Raw genomic sequence first — 13,783 nt, 5'->3', positions numbered from 1 at the left:
TATATACAATCATAAATATGGGGTTAATAAATATTAAATAAACATGCAATCATGATTGCTGTGAAAATGTTTAAGTTCATTAGTTGCCTTTATAGATTCTTTAGTCACCTAAATCCCTGGCATTATAAAATAGTCTATTGCTGGTGATACTATTCAGCCACTTGAAATGTAACAATAGGAAAGAAATAATTCTTCATCATGCGTTTTACATGTATTATTTTGGGAGCTGATACAATACAGATTTTTGCAAGCAAAGATCATTTCTTGAAGTGCTAAATCTAAACAACAAGGCCTTTAAGTCAAACTAAAGTTATTTGAAAAGGTATAACTAAAGGTCTGGAAGTGTAAGCATAGAGCGACCTGTTATTCAAAGAAAGGAGCGAAAAAGCTTCCATCATCCAGGAAGAGGAGATTTGATGAGCGCTGCCAATAGTCCTGAGGAAAACTGAAGCAAGGCAAAGTTCAAAGACATGTAGGTCAGATTCTGTCATGTTCATATAAGTTAACATGTGATGTAGAAAATAATCACCAAAAGAAACATGAGAAAATTGTGCAGCTTCGATGCGAATGAAAAGAACCACAGAAAGAAAAGGATACCAATTCCAGAACAGAAAATCAATTCCAGGAGAGGATGCCAAGTCAGAATCACAGAGTTATTATTCTATAATTTGATCATTTAAAACATCTATTTGGTGGTTACATTCCAGCTGAATACATTAGATATTTCAATAAAGTTAGTTCATGCCAGACTAGATTTGATCTAGTTATGCTGCACTTTTTTTTGTAAGACAGAGGTTATTTTAGTAAAAGACTACAGCATATTGTACTGAAGCTGTAAACCGCTATCTTAGATCTGAAGTCCTAGAATAGCTCTGCCTCCTGTACAATCTCAACAATTAGACACACGAAGGATGGATCACTGTGTGAGCTGGTGTTTAGGCTTCGAAAATAAATCATTTGTTTTGAAGTAATTTCTTGCTAAAAAGAAGTAGAGGTAAAATCATGCACAGATTCCTAAAACAACATTGTTGAGATTTAGAGATTGGTTTCAGCTATGTTGTTAAACTAAAGGGAATTTTATTCTGGTGGTAATTGCCACTCAAATCCTGAAAATGTTTAGGATCTGAGTGGCCATTACAACCATAGTAAAATTTATGTTGATTCTGCCCATGGGTACTTGTGTCAAAGTTTCCTGCAGAAATGTTGAAATGTAGAGATCGATGTAAAACAAGGTCAAATTCAGCAGCACCAATAGGGATAGTGATGAGTGGATTGCTGGCTTCAAACATGGTACCTCACTCTCAGGCGCTTGCCTCCACTGCTCTTCTGCGGCTGTTATTATGCACATTCTGTAGAACCCATTGGAATGACCATTCCAGCTTCTTATCTTTTTGCATGCACGAGGGGCCAGGGTCTGTAGACGTTGACATTTTGTTTCAGTATGATGGAGAGTTCAGATAAAATATGAAAAGAAATGCACAAACCGAAACCTCGATCGAACTTGGGCCTAAATCAAGCAGTTCTGTACTTTGCAGCCTCTAAATGTATGGGTGTAAATTTCTATAGCAGCACATTACTGGTGTGAATGCAGAAAAATCATGTGAGCTGCTCTTTTACTTGCGATGCACAGCGAAGGGTTTTGGTAGAAGTGTTGCAAAGCTTCGAGGAAGTTTGTACTTGGAATAATGGCATAAATCGACTTTGCGTTTCCTCTCCAAAAATAGCATTTCACCACTCTTAAGCCATTGTTGCTTTGAAACATTTGTGCTGATTGTAAGCTGTCAGCTACAGATGTTTATGGACAGCATTCCATGGGGTGTTAGCTGCAGCTGGATCAGCCATGACATTGTGCTTTTCTACTGTGGCTATTTCTATAATGGTGCCTTAATTGTTATCTCTATGATGTGTCTCTGCTGCAACCTATAGGGCCCAGATGGTCCTCCAGGTCCACAAGGTACAACTGGACAAAGAGGACTTGCAGGCCTTCCAGGTCATCGTGGCGAAAGAGGCATGCCTGGCCTGCCAGGCACTGCTGTGAGTATTGCTTTATTAAATGCTTCATTCCATTTTATATTTTAATTGAAGGTACAACATTCCTGAAACTATAAATATTTGCATTTATCGGAAAGTAACAATAAACTGTACTTTGGTGCAACAACTGCAATAAATTATTGAACTTCAGCTCGTTGTACTATTATTTAACTCCCAGAACTTCACTTTCAATTCCCCTCCATTGAAAGACTCTCAATTATATAAAATGGCAAAACTCAAACTGGTTTATAATTTGGAACTCCTTATGTTGTTGCTCAGCAGGAATAATCATAAACAGATTTCTTTTGCATAAAACATTGGCATGTGAAGTAATTATGGGAATATTTTGAGTCAGTGTTAAGCTCATTCCAATTTTGTAACATTGAAATTCATATCAGTGCCTTTTGCTTACCGTTTAACTGAAAATCAAAAATTATGCAATCTCAGTTTTAGTGTCTATAAACATAATAACTGTTGGATGAGAAAAGATCAATGTCTACCTGAAATAAAAGCACAAGATCCTTTAGTTCACTTTCTACCATTCTGGTAGTTGCATGTTGCAGTGATAATCATAGCACTCATTCTCTGTCAATTAGTTTACAAAAGACCCAGACAAGTGGCAAAGAAACACCAGTGGTGAGAATCATAGATCCAAAATAACTTGTTCATCCTGAATATTTTGCTCTTACCACTTTAACAATTCTACAATTCTATGTCATATCTCAAATTACTAATGCAGCACAGTACTTTCTATACTTGGTATGGAAACAATTATATTATTTATCAGTCATATAACTTTAAACCACCAGCCTATTTAATTTTTTTGACCCAATGCTTGCAAAATTTCAATATTTTAATAACTAATAATTGGCATTGGAATATTTATTTTGGCACTTTTATATTCTCATGCTACGTATGTCTGCTGTAATGTGCACTTAGTTAGGTTGATTTTTGCATGCTGGGTCTGGTTCATGTCTGCGCTCCTCCAATTCTGACCTCTTGCATATTCCTGCTTTTGTTAGCTGCACCACTGGCAGCCAGGCCTTTAATTCCAGTAAATGTGAAGTTCCTTTAGTTTTTTTCAGCTTTCCAATATTTTGAACCTGACTCCATGTCGGTAACATTTATTTTTTTTAAACACTTTTCATAATTATAACAGATGAGAAATAAGTCTTAAAATAATAGATTGGGGTGGGTTGGGAGGTTTGGGAGGAGGCGGGGTTGTAAGGTGGGTTGGTTCAGTTATCCAGACAGCTAACATGTGGTTCAGAATAACAGCAACAGCACAAGATTCAGCTGGTGTTTGGGCCAAACTAGACTTGGGGCCTGTCTCCTCACCTTTCCCTGTAGTAAAATCACAGTATAAGACTGCAGCAACTTGACTAATCAAGGATACCTCCTGGAGAAGAAGAAGCGGATTGATATCTCGCCCGGCAATCATTATATTCAACTGCAATCTAGCAAAGCTTAATGTTGAAAAATGGCAAAGGGCAATTATGGGCCTGATCTATCGGCCTTGTCCCGCCCAACTCGTGACGCGACATGATTGGGATTTACCAGCCTCGCCACTCCTCGCGAGATCTCGATCTGGATCCCGCCATTAAAGCCGGGATCCAGATTTGCATATTCAAATGAGCAAGTAGTCTCACTTGATTACGTCTACGTATGACCCACCCAGCGCCCGAGATCTGCCGGCCTCGCCTCGGAGAACCCGAGCCGGCGCCATTTAGCACTGATTTCCACAAATGCGGACCAGGTGTATCAGCACTCGAGGAGGGTCTCCCTGGCTATTGGGGGCCCCGGGTGGTCAAGCTCTGGGCAGGGTGGTACCCTGGCACCCACGAGGCAATGCAGGCACCCTGGCACTGGCACCCAGGTGTAACCCTGACAATGCCAGCGTGCCCAGGGCACCAGATTGCCAGTGCGAAGGTGCCCACGTGGCATATTGTCCATGCTGGGGATCAGGCTCAGGGGTCCCCTGACCTTAACAAGTGGGTTGCGGCGGGCTCAATGACTCCCTAACTGGTGAGTTGGGGGGTCTGGAGGTCCCGGTGGACAGTCGTGAGATCAGGACGCCATCGCAGAGTTAGTGCAGGAAATAAGACTAAGTGTGGCCTGTGTGGGCGTTCCTTGCCTAGGCCCAGAAATGAAGCAGAGTCCTGTTTATTAGCAGGGTCAGTCTCAACATTGTCAGCACTGAGAAACACCCGGCTAAATGTGCTTGACACGGGACTCTGTTTCATTTCCGTTAAATCGTGCTATTTGTTTGACTATGTTTCATGCATTCCCACAGACATAGAAAGAGACAAAATAGATCTGTAGACCGTTCTCGGCCTAATTCTGTTTATTTCCCCAAATAATACACGGCCACTTGTGATAGTGATTTACAGAATGATTACAGTGCAGCAGGAAACCATTCAGCACATTGTGTCTGCACTGGCTCTCCAAATGAGCAATTTATCTAGTACCTTTCCCCTAAACCCCTGTGCATCCTTCCTTTTCAGATAACAGTAATTCCCTTTTCAATATCTCCATTGGATCTGTCGCCACCACACTCTTGGGAAGTGCATTCCAGACCCCAATCACTTGCTGTATAAAAATGTTGTTCCTCACATCGCTTTTGCTTCTTTTGCCAATTGCATTGAATCTCTCGATTGTTCATTGTTCTTTTCCATAGTCAACCCAAACCTTATGATAGAATGATCATTACACCTGCCAGAAGTCAACAGAGACTTCTAAGCAATGTACTTTTGAAGTGCAGTAGTATTTGGGACAAGCTTGCAATGAGTAATCGCTCAAAGAAGGCCCACATCCTACAGCTGCTAAGGTGCTAAACTTGGGGGTTCTATTCCTAAACCTCTCTACCTCTCTTTCCTCCTTTAAGACAATCCTTGAAATCTACCTGACTACATTTTTGGTCATCTGCCCTAACATATCAAGTGGCTCTGTGTCAAATGTTATTTGATAATGCCCCAGGGAAATGTATTGTGATATTTTGCAAGGTTAAAAGCAGTATATAGATTAAATTTGCTATCATTGTTGAATATATTCCACAATCAATGCCCTCAACAAAATTACATATACCTGCACATCAGCGAAAAATTCTGTTTTACCTTAAACAAAATGTTACCTTGACTGGCAAAAAAAGATTTGTTGGTGAGTGCTGGTAATTTACCCGTTAAACATATATATTTTGATATTTTATGTTCCGCATCTGAATCAAGCTTGCAAACTAAACTGGCAACTTGCATATTTTTTAATTGATTAAAGGAGTGAAAATAAACGGTGAAATTTTATATGTTCCCTCAACCCAGGGGCCCATTATCAGAGAGTGGAAGGAGGGTGGTACGAACAATGTGCATAATGGTGGCAGCACATGCTCTTTGCCTACCCACTGCTGCTGGTACTTCATCAGTAGTGGTGGATGCATCAGGTGGCATGTATGCCAATGGGTCAAATGATGCTCTTAAGTAGTCAATTAATGGTCATTTAAGAGTCACAACCTGCCACTGGTGGTATTTTACCTGGCAGGTGCCCAGGCCAAGTCGTAAGATTAGCAATTTCATTGGCAGCTTGGGTATTGGGGGGAGTGCCTTCTGCGTGCAAAATGGAGGCCTCCTCCACCCATCGGAGTACTCTCCTCCACCCCTCAGAGTACGCTCCTCCACCCCTCCCATAGACCCACCTCCTCATGCCCAAGGGAACTTGATTCTCCTAACACCCTTTCACCAAGTCTGCCATTTGGTCCTGGTGAAACCTCAGACTTACCTCTCGATATGGTTCCTGGTGGTGCTGCTGGGACTAGAGAGTGCTGGTCATCTGATTGGTTTGCAGCTATTGGAGTGGGTCTTACTTCCAGATAGGGATGGAAGTACCATCCTGAGTCGATTAATGATCTGTAATGTGTAAAATCAGCTTAGGATGCCTTGGCCAAGCACTGACTTTTGACCCAAGGGTGGGACCACCACCTCCACATAAAACTCCTCCCACTGCAACGATTGTTGTTCTGGAAAAGTAGCTTTCAGATGAAAACATCCATGGTATCAAATTGAATAAGCCTATGTAGCTGGCTATGGGCTGTGGAGGTGGGATTTGGGCAGCCTATGCCCAATGGAGAATCTGTTATATTTGGAACTGTGACTTTCATTAACATGTGAGACACATATGAGAACCAGAGGGTCTACTGATGTACCATCAAGGTGATACTATTCTGACTTCATACACATTACTTTTTCTCTTCAAACATATGGGTCAATTAATGCTGTTGGCAAGAAAGTGTTGTCTCTTGCATTCATACACATGGGGCCATTGTCTGTACCCTAACGTATTTCCCACAGAAGTAGAGTGAGACAGGTCAGTTAGCTCACACCCTTAATGAAGATTTTGGCAGTGCTAGCTGGCACAAATGTTCCAGTTACTTGAGACTGATAGCCCTTCCATAGCACCTCACGGCGGAAACAGTAAGTTAGAAATCAGCTGGATATTTTTGTGCTTATGAACTTCCATAGTCCACTTTTATTAAGGTCTTCAGATGACTAAAATGATTGCAGAAACATGAAAGAAAGAATATCAAATAGTTGCTAACTAGGGGAAAACTAGAGTTCAAGAGAGAGGTAGTTAGATATATGAAGACCGATGGTAAGAGCTTCTATATTTTAAAACGAGTTAACAAAGTGACTGTTGGTCCTATAGAAAGCGGGTCTGGGGAATTAATAATGGAAAAATTGCAGATGAATTGAACAGGTATTTTGCATCAGTCTTCACTATAGAGGATACAAATATCATCCTTGAATTAGCTGTAAATCAGGAAATGGAAGGGAGGGAGGAGCACAAGAAAATTACAATCAACAGGGAAAGTGACATTGAGCAAATTGTTGGAACTTTGGGTTGACAAGTCCCCAGGTCATGTTGTGCTTCATTATAGGGTCTTAAAAGAAGTGGCTAGGATGATAGCTGATGCATTGGTTTTAATTTTCCAAAATTCCCTTGATTCTGGGTTGTTCCATTAGATTGGAAAGTAACAAATGTAATTTCTTTACTCAAAAATGAGGGAGACAGAAAGCAGGAAACTATAGGCCAGTTAGCTTTATACCTGTCATGGGGAAAATGTTAGAAGCTGCTATTAAATAAATTATAACAGCGGAACAAAGAACAAAGAAAAGTACAGCACAGGAACAGGCCCTTCGGCCCACTAAGCCTGCGCCAACGATGCTGCCCGTCTAAACTAAAATCTTCTACACTTCCGGGGTCCGTATCTCTCTACTCCCATCCTATACATGTATTTGTCAAGATGCCCCTTAAATATCACTATCGTCCCTGCTTCCACCACCTCCTCCGGCAGCGAGTTCCAGGCACTACCCTCTGTGTAAAAAAACTTACCTCGTACATCTCCTCTAAACCTTGCCCCTCGCACCTTAAACCTATGCCCCCTAGCAGTTGACCCCTCTATCCTGGGAAAAAGCCTCTGCCTATCCACTCTGTCTATGCCCCTCATAATTTTCTAGACCTCTATCAGGTTGCCCCTCAACCTCCTTCGTTCCAGTGAGAACAAACCAAGTTTATTTAACCTCTCCTCATAGCTAATGACGTCCATACCAGGCAACATCCTAATAAATCTCTTCTGCACCCTCTCTAAAGCCTCCACATCCTTCTGGTAGTGTAACGACCAGAATTGAACACTATACTCCAAGCGTGGCCTAACTAAGGTTCTATACAGCTGCAACATGACTTGCCAATTTTTATACTCAATGTCCCGGCCAATGAGGGCAAGCCTGCTGTATGCCTTCTTGACTACCTTCTCCACCTGTGTTGCCCCTTTCAGTGACCTGTGGACCTGTACACCAAGATCTCTCTGACTGTCAATACTCTTGAGGGTTCTATCATTCACTATATATTCCCTACCTGTATTAGACCTTCCAAAATGCATTGCCTCACATTTTTCCGGATTAAACTCCATCTGCCATCTCACCGCCCAAGTCTCCAAATGATCTAAATCCTGCTGTATCCTCTGACAGTCCTCATCGCTATCTGCAATTCCACCAACCTTTGTGTCGTCTGCAAACTTACTAATCAAACTAGTTACATATTCCTCCAAATCATTTATATATACTACGAACAGAAAAAGTCCCAGCACGGATCCCTGCGGAACACCAACTATTCACAGCCCTCCAATCAGAAAAGCACCCTTCCATTGCTACTTTCTGCCTTCTGTGACCTGGCCAGTTCTGTTTCCATCTTGCCAGCTCACCTCTGATCCCATGTGACTTCAGCCTTTGTACCAGTCTGCCATGAGGGACCTTGTCAAAGGCCTTACTGAAGTCCATAGAGACAACATCCACTGCCCTACCTGCATCAATCATCTTTGTGACCTCCTCGAAAAACTCTGTCAAGTTAGTGAGAGACGACCTCCCCTTCACAAAACTGTGCTGCCTCTCACTAATACTTCCATTTGCTTCCAAATGGGATTAGATCCTGTCTTGAAGAATTCGCTCCAGTAATTTCCCTACCACTGACGTAAGACTCACCGGCCTGTAGCTCCCTGGATTATCCTTGGGACTTAGATAAATTCAAGGTAATCAAGCAAAGTCAACATGTTTTCTGAAATAGATTTTATGTTTAATCAATTCATTGGAATTCTTTGAAGAAGTAACAAGTGCTGTGGATAAAAGGAAACCAATGGATATACCGCACTTTGATTTCCAGAAGGCATTTGATGAGGTGCCGCATCAAAGGTTATTGTGATAATTAAAAGCGCATGATGTAGGGGGTAACATATTGCCATGGATAGAAGATTGGCTAGCTAACAGGAAACAGGGAACACGCATAAATGGGTGATGTTCTGTCTGGTCGGATGTAACAAGTGGTGTGCCACAAGGGTCAGTGCTGGGGCCTCAACATTTGGTAATTTATATAAATGACTTGGATGGAGGAACCAGCAGTATGGTTGCTAAATTTGCTGATGATACAAAGATAGATAGGAAAGTAAATTGTGAAGAAGACATAAGGAAGCCACAAGGGGATATAGGTTAAGTGAGTGGGCAAAGATCTGGCAAATGGAGTGTAATATGGGAAAATGTCAAATTATCCATTTTGCCAGGAGGAATAAAAAAGCATGTTATCTAAATGATGGGCGGCACGGCAGCACAGAGATTAGCACTCTTGCTTCACAGCGCCAGGGACCCAGGTTCGATTCCCGGTTTGGGTAACTGTCTTTGCGGAGTCTGCACGTTCTCCCCTTGTCTGCATGGGTTTCCACCGGGCACTCCAGTTTCCTCCCACTAGTCCGGAAAGACGTGCTTGTTAGATGAATTGGATGAATTCTGAATTCTCCCTCAGTGTACCCGAACAGGCGCCATAGTGTGATGACGAGGGGATTTTCACAGTAACTTCATTATCGTGTTAATGTAAGCTTACTTGTGACACTAATAAAGATTATTATTATGAAAGATTGCAGAGGGATCTAGATGTCCTAGTGTATGAATCGCAAAAGTTCAACATGCAGGTACAGCAAGTAACTAGGAAAGCTAATAGAATTATATTATTTATTATGACGAGAATAGAATATAAAATAGGGAGGTTATGCTCCCGTTATACAGATCACGAGTGAGACTGTATCTGAAGTATTGTGTACAGTATTGGTCACCTTGGGCGGGATTCTCTCATCCTGGGGCTGGGCCGGAGAAGCCCCGCGACGCGCGGATCGCGCCACTCCGCCCTGACGCCAGCACGCGATTCTCTGCAGAGCGGAGAATCGGCACCATTGGCACCAGTGTGGTTGGCGCGACGCTGGTCACTGGCCGCTCTACGCAGCCGACCCGCAGATTCTCACACCGGGATGGGCCGTGCGGCCGTCGTGCAAACGCCGAGTCCCGCCGGCACCATCCACACCTGCTCTCAGTCAGCGGGACCTCAGCGTTGAAGGGCCGGACGGCGGCCTGTGGGAGGGGAGGGGTGTTCTGACCCCGATGTGGCCTGGCTCGCGATCGGGACCCACCGATCAGTGGGCCGGCCTCTCTGTCTCCCAGCCTCCTTTCTTCTGCGCCGGCGCCTGTACTGCGCCATGTTGGGTCGGGGCCGGCACGGAAAAGGGAGATATGCACATGCGAGGAAATCACGCCGGTGGGACTTCGCATGCGCGGGTTTGCGCCAGACCCACTGCGCATGCGCGCATCCCCCAGCGCCGATTCCATGGCCGGATCAGCAGCTGGAGCGGCGTGAACCGCTCCAGCACCATGCTGGCCCCCTGTAGGGGCCAGAATTGATGATCCTGGGGCCGTGTTGACGCCGTCGAGAAACGCGACGGCGTTTCCGACGGCGACAACACTTAGCCTCAGGATCAGAGAATCCCGCCCCTTATTTAAGGAAGCATGTAAATATGTTGGAGGCAGTTCAGAGAAGGTTTACTGGACTAATACCTGGAATGGGAGGGTTGTCATATGAGGAAAGGTTAGACAGGTTAGGTTTGTATCCATTGGAGTCTAAAAGAGAAAGAGGCGACTTGGCTGAAACCTATAAGATCCTGAGGCGTCTTGACCGGGTGCATGTGGAAGGGAATCTGGAACTAGGGTCATGATTTAAAAATAAGGGGTCACCAGTTTGAGACAGATGAGGGGAATTTTGTTCTCACAGAGGGTCTTAATAATTTGGAACTCTCTTCCTCAAACGGTGGTGGAAGTAGAGTCTGTGAATATTTTTAAGGCAGATCTAGATGGATTCCTGATAAGCAAGAGGATGAAAGGTTACTGGGATAAAGCGGAGAAGTGGAATTTAGGCTACAATCAGATCAGCCGTGAACTTCTGGAATGGCGGAGTAGGCTCGAGAGGCCGAGTGGTCTACTCCTGTTTCTAATTTGTATGTTCGTCTGTTGCAGTTTGGGACAGTGATACTTGATCATCCATTGTGGCTGACTCATTGTGCAATACAGAGAGGGCACTGCCACATTATCCAAGATGAAAGTTGTGGAGGAGCTCCAGGTCTGAGAGTGCAATACAATAAAAATGATGTATCTGGTGCTATAAGGACTCATTTAGAAGGAGGTTAACTTCCTAAATCTGGCAAGCAGTTTAAACTGAGCAGCTTGCATGTGCCCAGCACGGTAACAGGAGCTTGCATCTATGAACTGCCTTTTGATGAAGATTGTCCATAAAAACTCAAAATTGTCCACCGTGATTAATTCCTCCACTCTGATAATTTTGCTCTCTGATACATTAATGCGTTATTAACCAAAAGAATAATTAGCAAATTAATAATATCAGTTTTAATTATATTTCTTGTGAGAAAAATATTTTTAAAATTTAAAATTTCAGAGTCTTGTTGCATTTAGTTTTGCAACTTAATTTACCCATTTTTTTATTGCAATGTTTTGTATTATACATTCGATTGTACTCCAATTAAACTGACAACAACATGACAGATTGTGTTGGATTTTCAGGGTCAACCTGGAAAACAAGGACCAACGGGTTCTACTGGTGAAAGAGGCCCTTCAGGCCCAACTGGTCCACATGGTGCCCGTGGTCCACATGGTGAAGCTGGTCAGGATGTAAGTAAATATTCACTTGTCTTTAAGCAAATTTATAACCGTAAAATACCAGCTATTTACCACATTCATTCATTTGAAGGAAAAAAGGTAAAGTGCTTTGCAGCCAATTAAGTACCTTTGAAGCAGTTACTGTCATAATGTAGGAAAGTTAACAGCCAATAATACACAGCAAGATCGCTCATACATCAATAAGATGTTGATCAGATTATTTGATTTAGTGATGTTGATTAGAGATAAATATTGATTAAGACACTGGGATGTTCTCCGGTACTCTTTTTTGAAGTAGTGCTCTGAGATATGTTATATCCACCAGAGAGGTCAGACAGAGGACTGAAATTTCACCAAGAAGGCAGGAACTTTGCATTAGGAATTATCCTGCTTTGGCAGATTCACCTCCATGGAAACAACCCATACACACAAGTGTCATTTTGGGTCAGTTTTGCGGATTGTTTCCATTCGACTTTTTTGGTCAAATCTAGGCCTCTATTCACCCACACTTAATCAATTTTTGGGGGGCTTGAGGAGTTTCTCACTGGTGAAGTCCACACATAGAACTTTTTTCAGCAGTGGGGAGCTGAGCTCGCCGACCAGACTGGCTCTCCGAGATCGCGGGCCATTTTGAAAGGTTGTCCTGGTCTCAGAGTGAGCTTGAGGGCCCCCACATCCTCTGCCCATGGATAATGTCACCCCCCATAGACATGGGCCTAACCTCCCCCCCATGTGCCCTCCCAAGTGAGCAAATCCTACTATGGGGCTGCTGACGGCCGCTCCCTTTAAAACCCCTCTTTCAGGCCCCCCTTTCAGTGCACCCATTCCTTCCCCCCCAACTTTCATTAACACTGCAATGAAGTTACTGTGAAAATCCCCAGTCGCCACACTACGGCGCCTGTTCGGGTACACAGAGAGAATTCAGAATGTTCAATTCACTTAATAAACACATCTTTCGGGACTAGTGGGAGGAAAACGGAGCACCCGGAGGAATCTCATGCAGACACGGGGGAGAACGTGCAGACTCTGCACAGACAGTGACCCAAGCCAGGAATTGAACCCGGGTCTCTGGTGCTGTGAAGCAACAGTGTTAACCACTGTCCCCCCAGCTTTTATGACCCCTCCTTCACCCTCCACTCTTCATAACCCCTTCATCCCCTTCCCTTTCAGGGGAATGGCCCCCCTCAGAGTTCGGCCAAGGCAGCGCCTCTGGCACACTGGCAGTGCCAGATTGACAGGGTGCCAGATTAGCACTGCCTGGCTGCCAGGAGGAGTTCCAGGGTACTACCCCATCTAGTCATTGACCACACAGGGGCTCCAATGCTCTGAGACCCTCAGAGTGGCCATCATACCTGGTCTTCGCTTCTGGAGGCCAGTACTAATCGGCGCTCAGTTGAGGCCTTGCCGGTGCGGCTTATGACTCCCGGAGCCCTCCGAGGGCATGATCCAGATCGAGGCAGGTGCCAGGTTGCGTGACTTGTAGATAGTTTTGCGCCAGGCTCAAAGCCCCATTTGGGCCTCTCCCACGATGCTCTCAGCGCAATGACATCGGCGCCGGATACAATGCGGTGTGAAAGTCGCGTCCTCAATTTTCATTCTGGGTGGGAGGATGCAGAATTAAGGCAGTTTCGATATGGCCAAGAGGCAGGAAAGTGCCAAGTTGAGCTGGTTAGATGGCCCATTTTGATTCTAGGAGACTCCAGTTGAGCTTTATAAAACTCTGTTATGACCTCACCCCTTACCACCTCACCCACCACTAATGCCCCCTCATATCCTCAAATCACTCCCATTCTCCCCGTGCCAGCTCCATGGCCAGTTGTACCTTAAAGTCACCTTCTTTTCATCTCATACCGCTATTCCACTCATACTCTCAAGCCACCTCCGTGCCATGTCATGCCCCCATGCCAGCTCATACCCCCATGTCATCTCCATGACACTCAAACCCCATGCCTTTTCCATGGCCACTCACACCCTAATGCCACCTATATGCTACTTCATACTATCATGGCAGCTCCATGGCCACACATACTCCCCCATCCCAGCTCCAGAACAACCTAGCCAGAATTGACTATGAACAGACCACAGGAGCCACCTGGAGCTAAAAATATTAAACTGCTTCCCATCCAGGATAGTTCCTACTCTTACAAGTCTGATACTTAAAAAACTCTAATTCATAAAATCCATTCAAATATTTTAAATCCCCTCAAATAGTCAATCTGTTGTAA

General features: G+C 44.0%; 1 protein-coding gene across 1 annotated transcript in view; it reads left to right on the top strand.

The window, feature by feature from the left end:
• col5a2b (collagen, type V, alpha 2b) overlaps nt 1-13,783 on the top strand; it is a 338,815-nt gene that overhangs the window by 291,042 nt on the left and 33,990 nt on the right. Inside the window, exons 43-44 of the mRNA XM_072477992.1 lie at nt 1,927-2,034; nt 11,463-11,570. Coding sequence (XP_072334093.1) covers nt 1,927-2,034; nt 11,463-11,570 — 216 coding nt within the window. The remainder of the gene's footprint in view (nt 1-1,926; nt 2,035-11,462; nt 11,571-13,783) is intronic.

This window comes from Scyliorhinus torazame, chromosome 2 (assembly GCF_047496885.1).
Source record: "Scyliorhinus torazame isolate Kashiwa2021f chromosome 2, sScyTor2.1, whole genome shotgun sequence".
In the NCBI taxonomy this organism is placed as follows: domain Eukaryota; kingdom Metazoa; phylum Chordata; class Chondrichthyes; order Carcharhiniformes; family Scyliorhinidae; genus Scyliorhinus; species Scyliorhinus torazame.
Note: the sequence above shows the minus strand (reverse complement) of the source record. Positions and strands in the feature narration are given on the sequence as shown.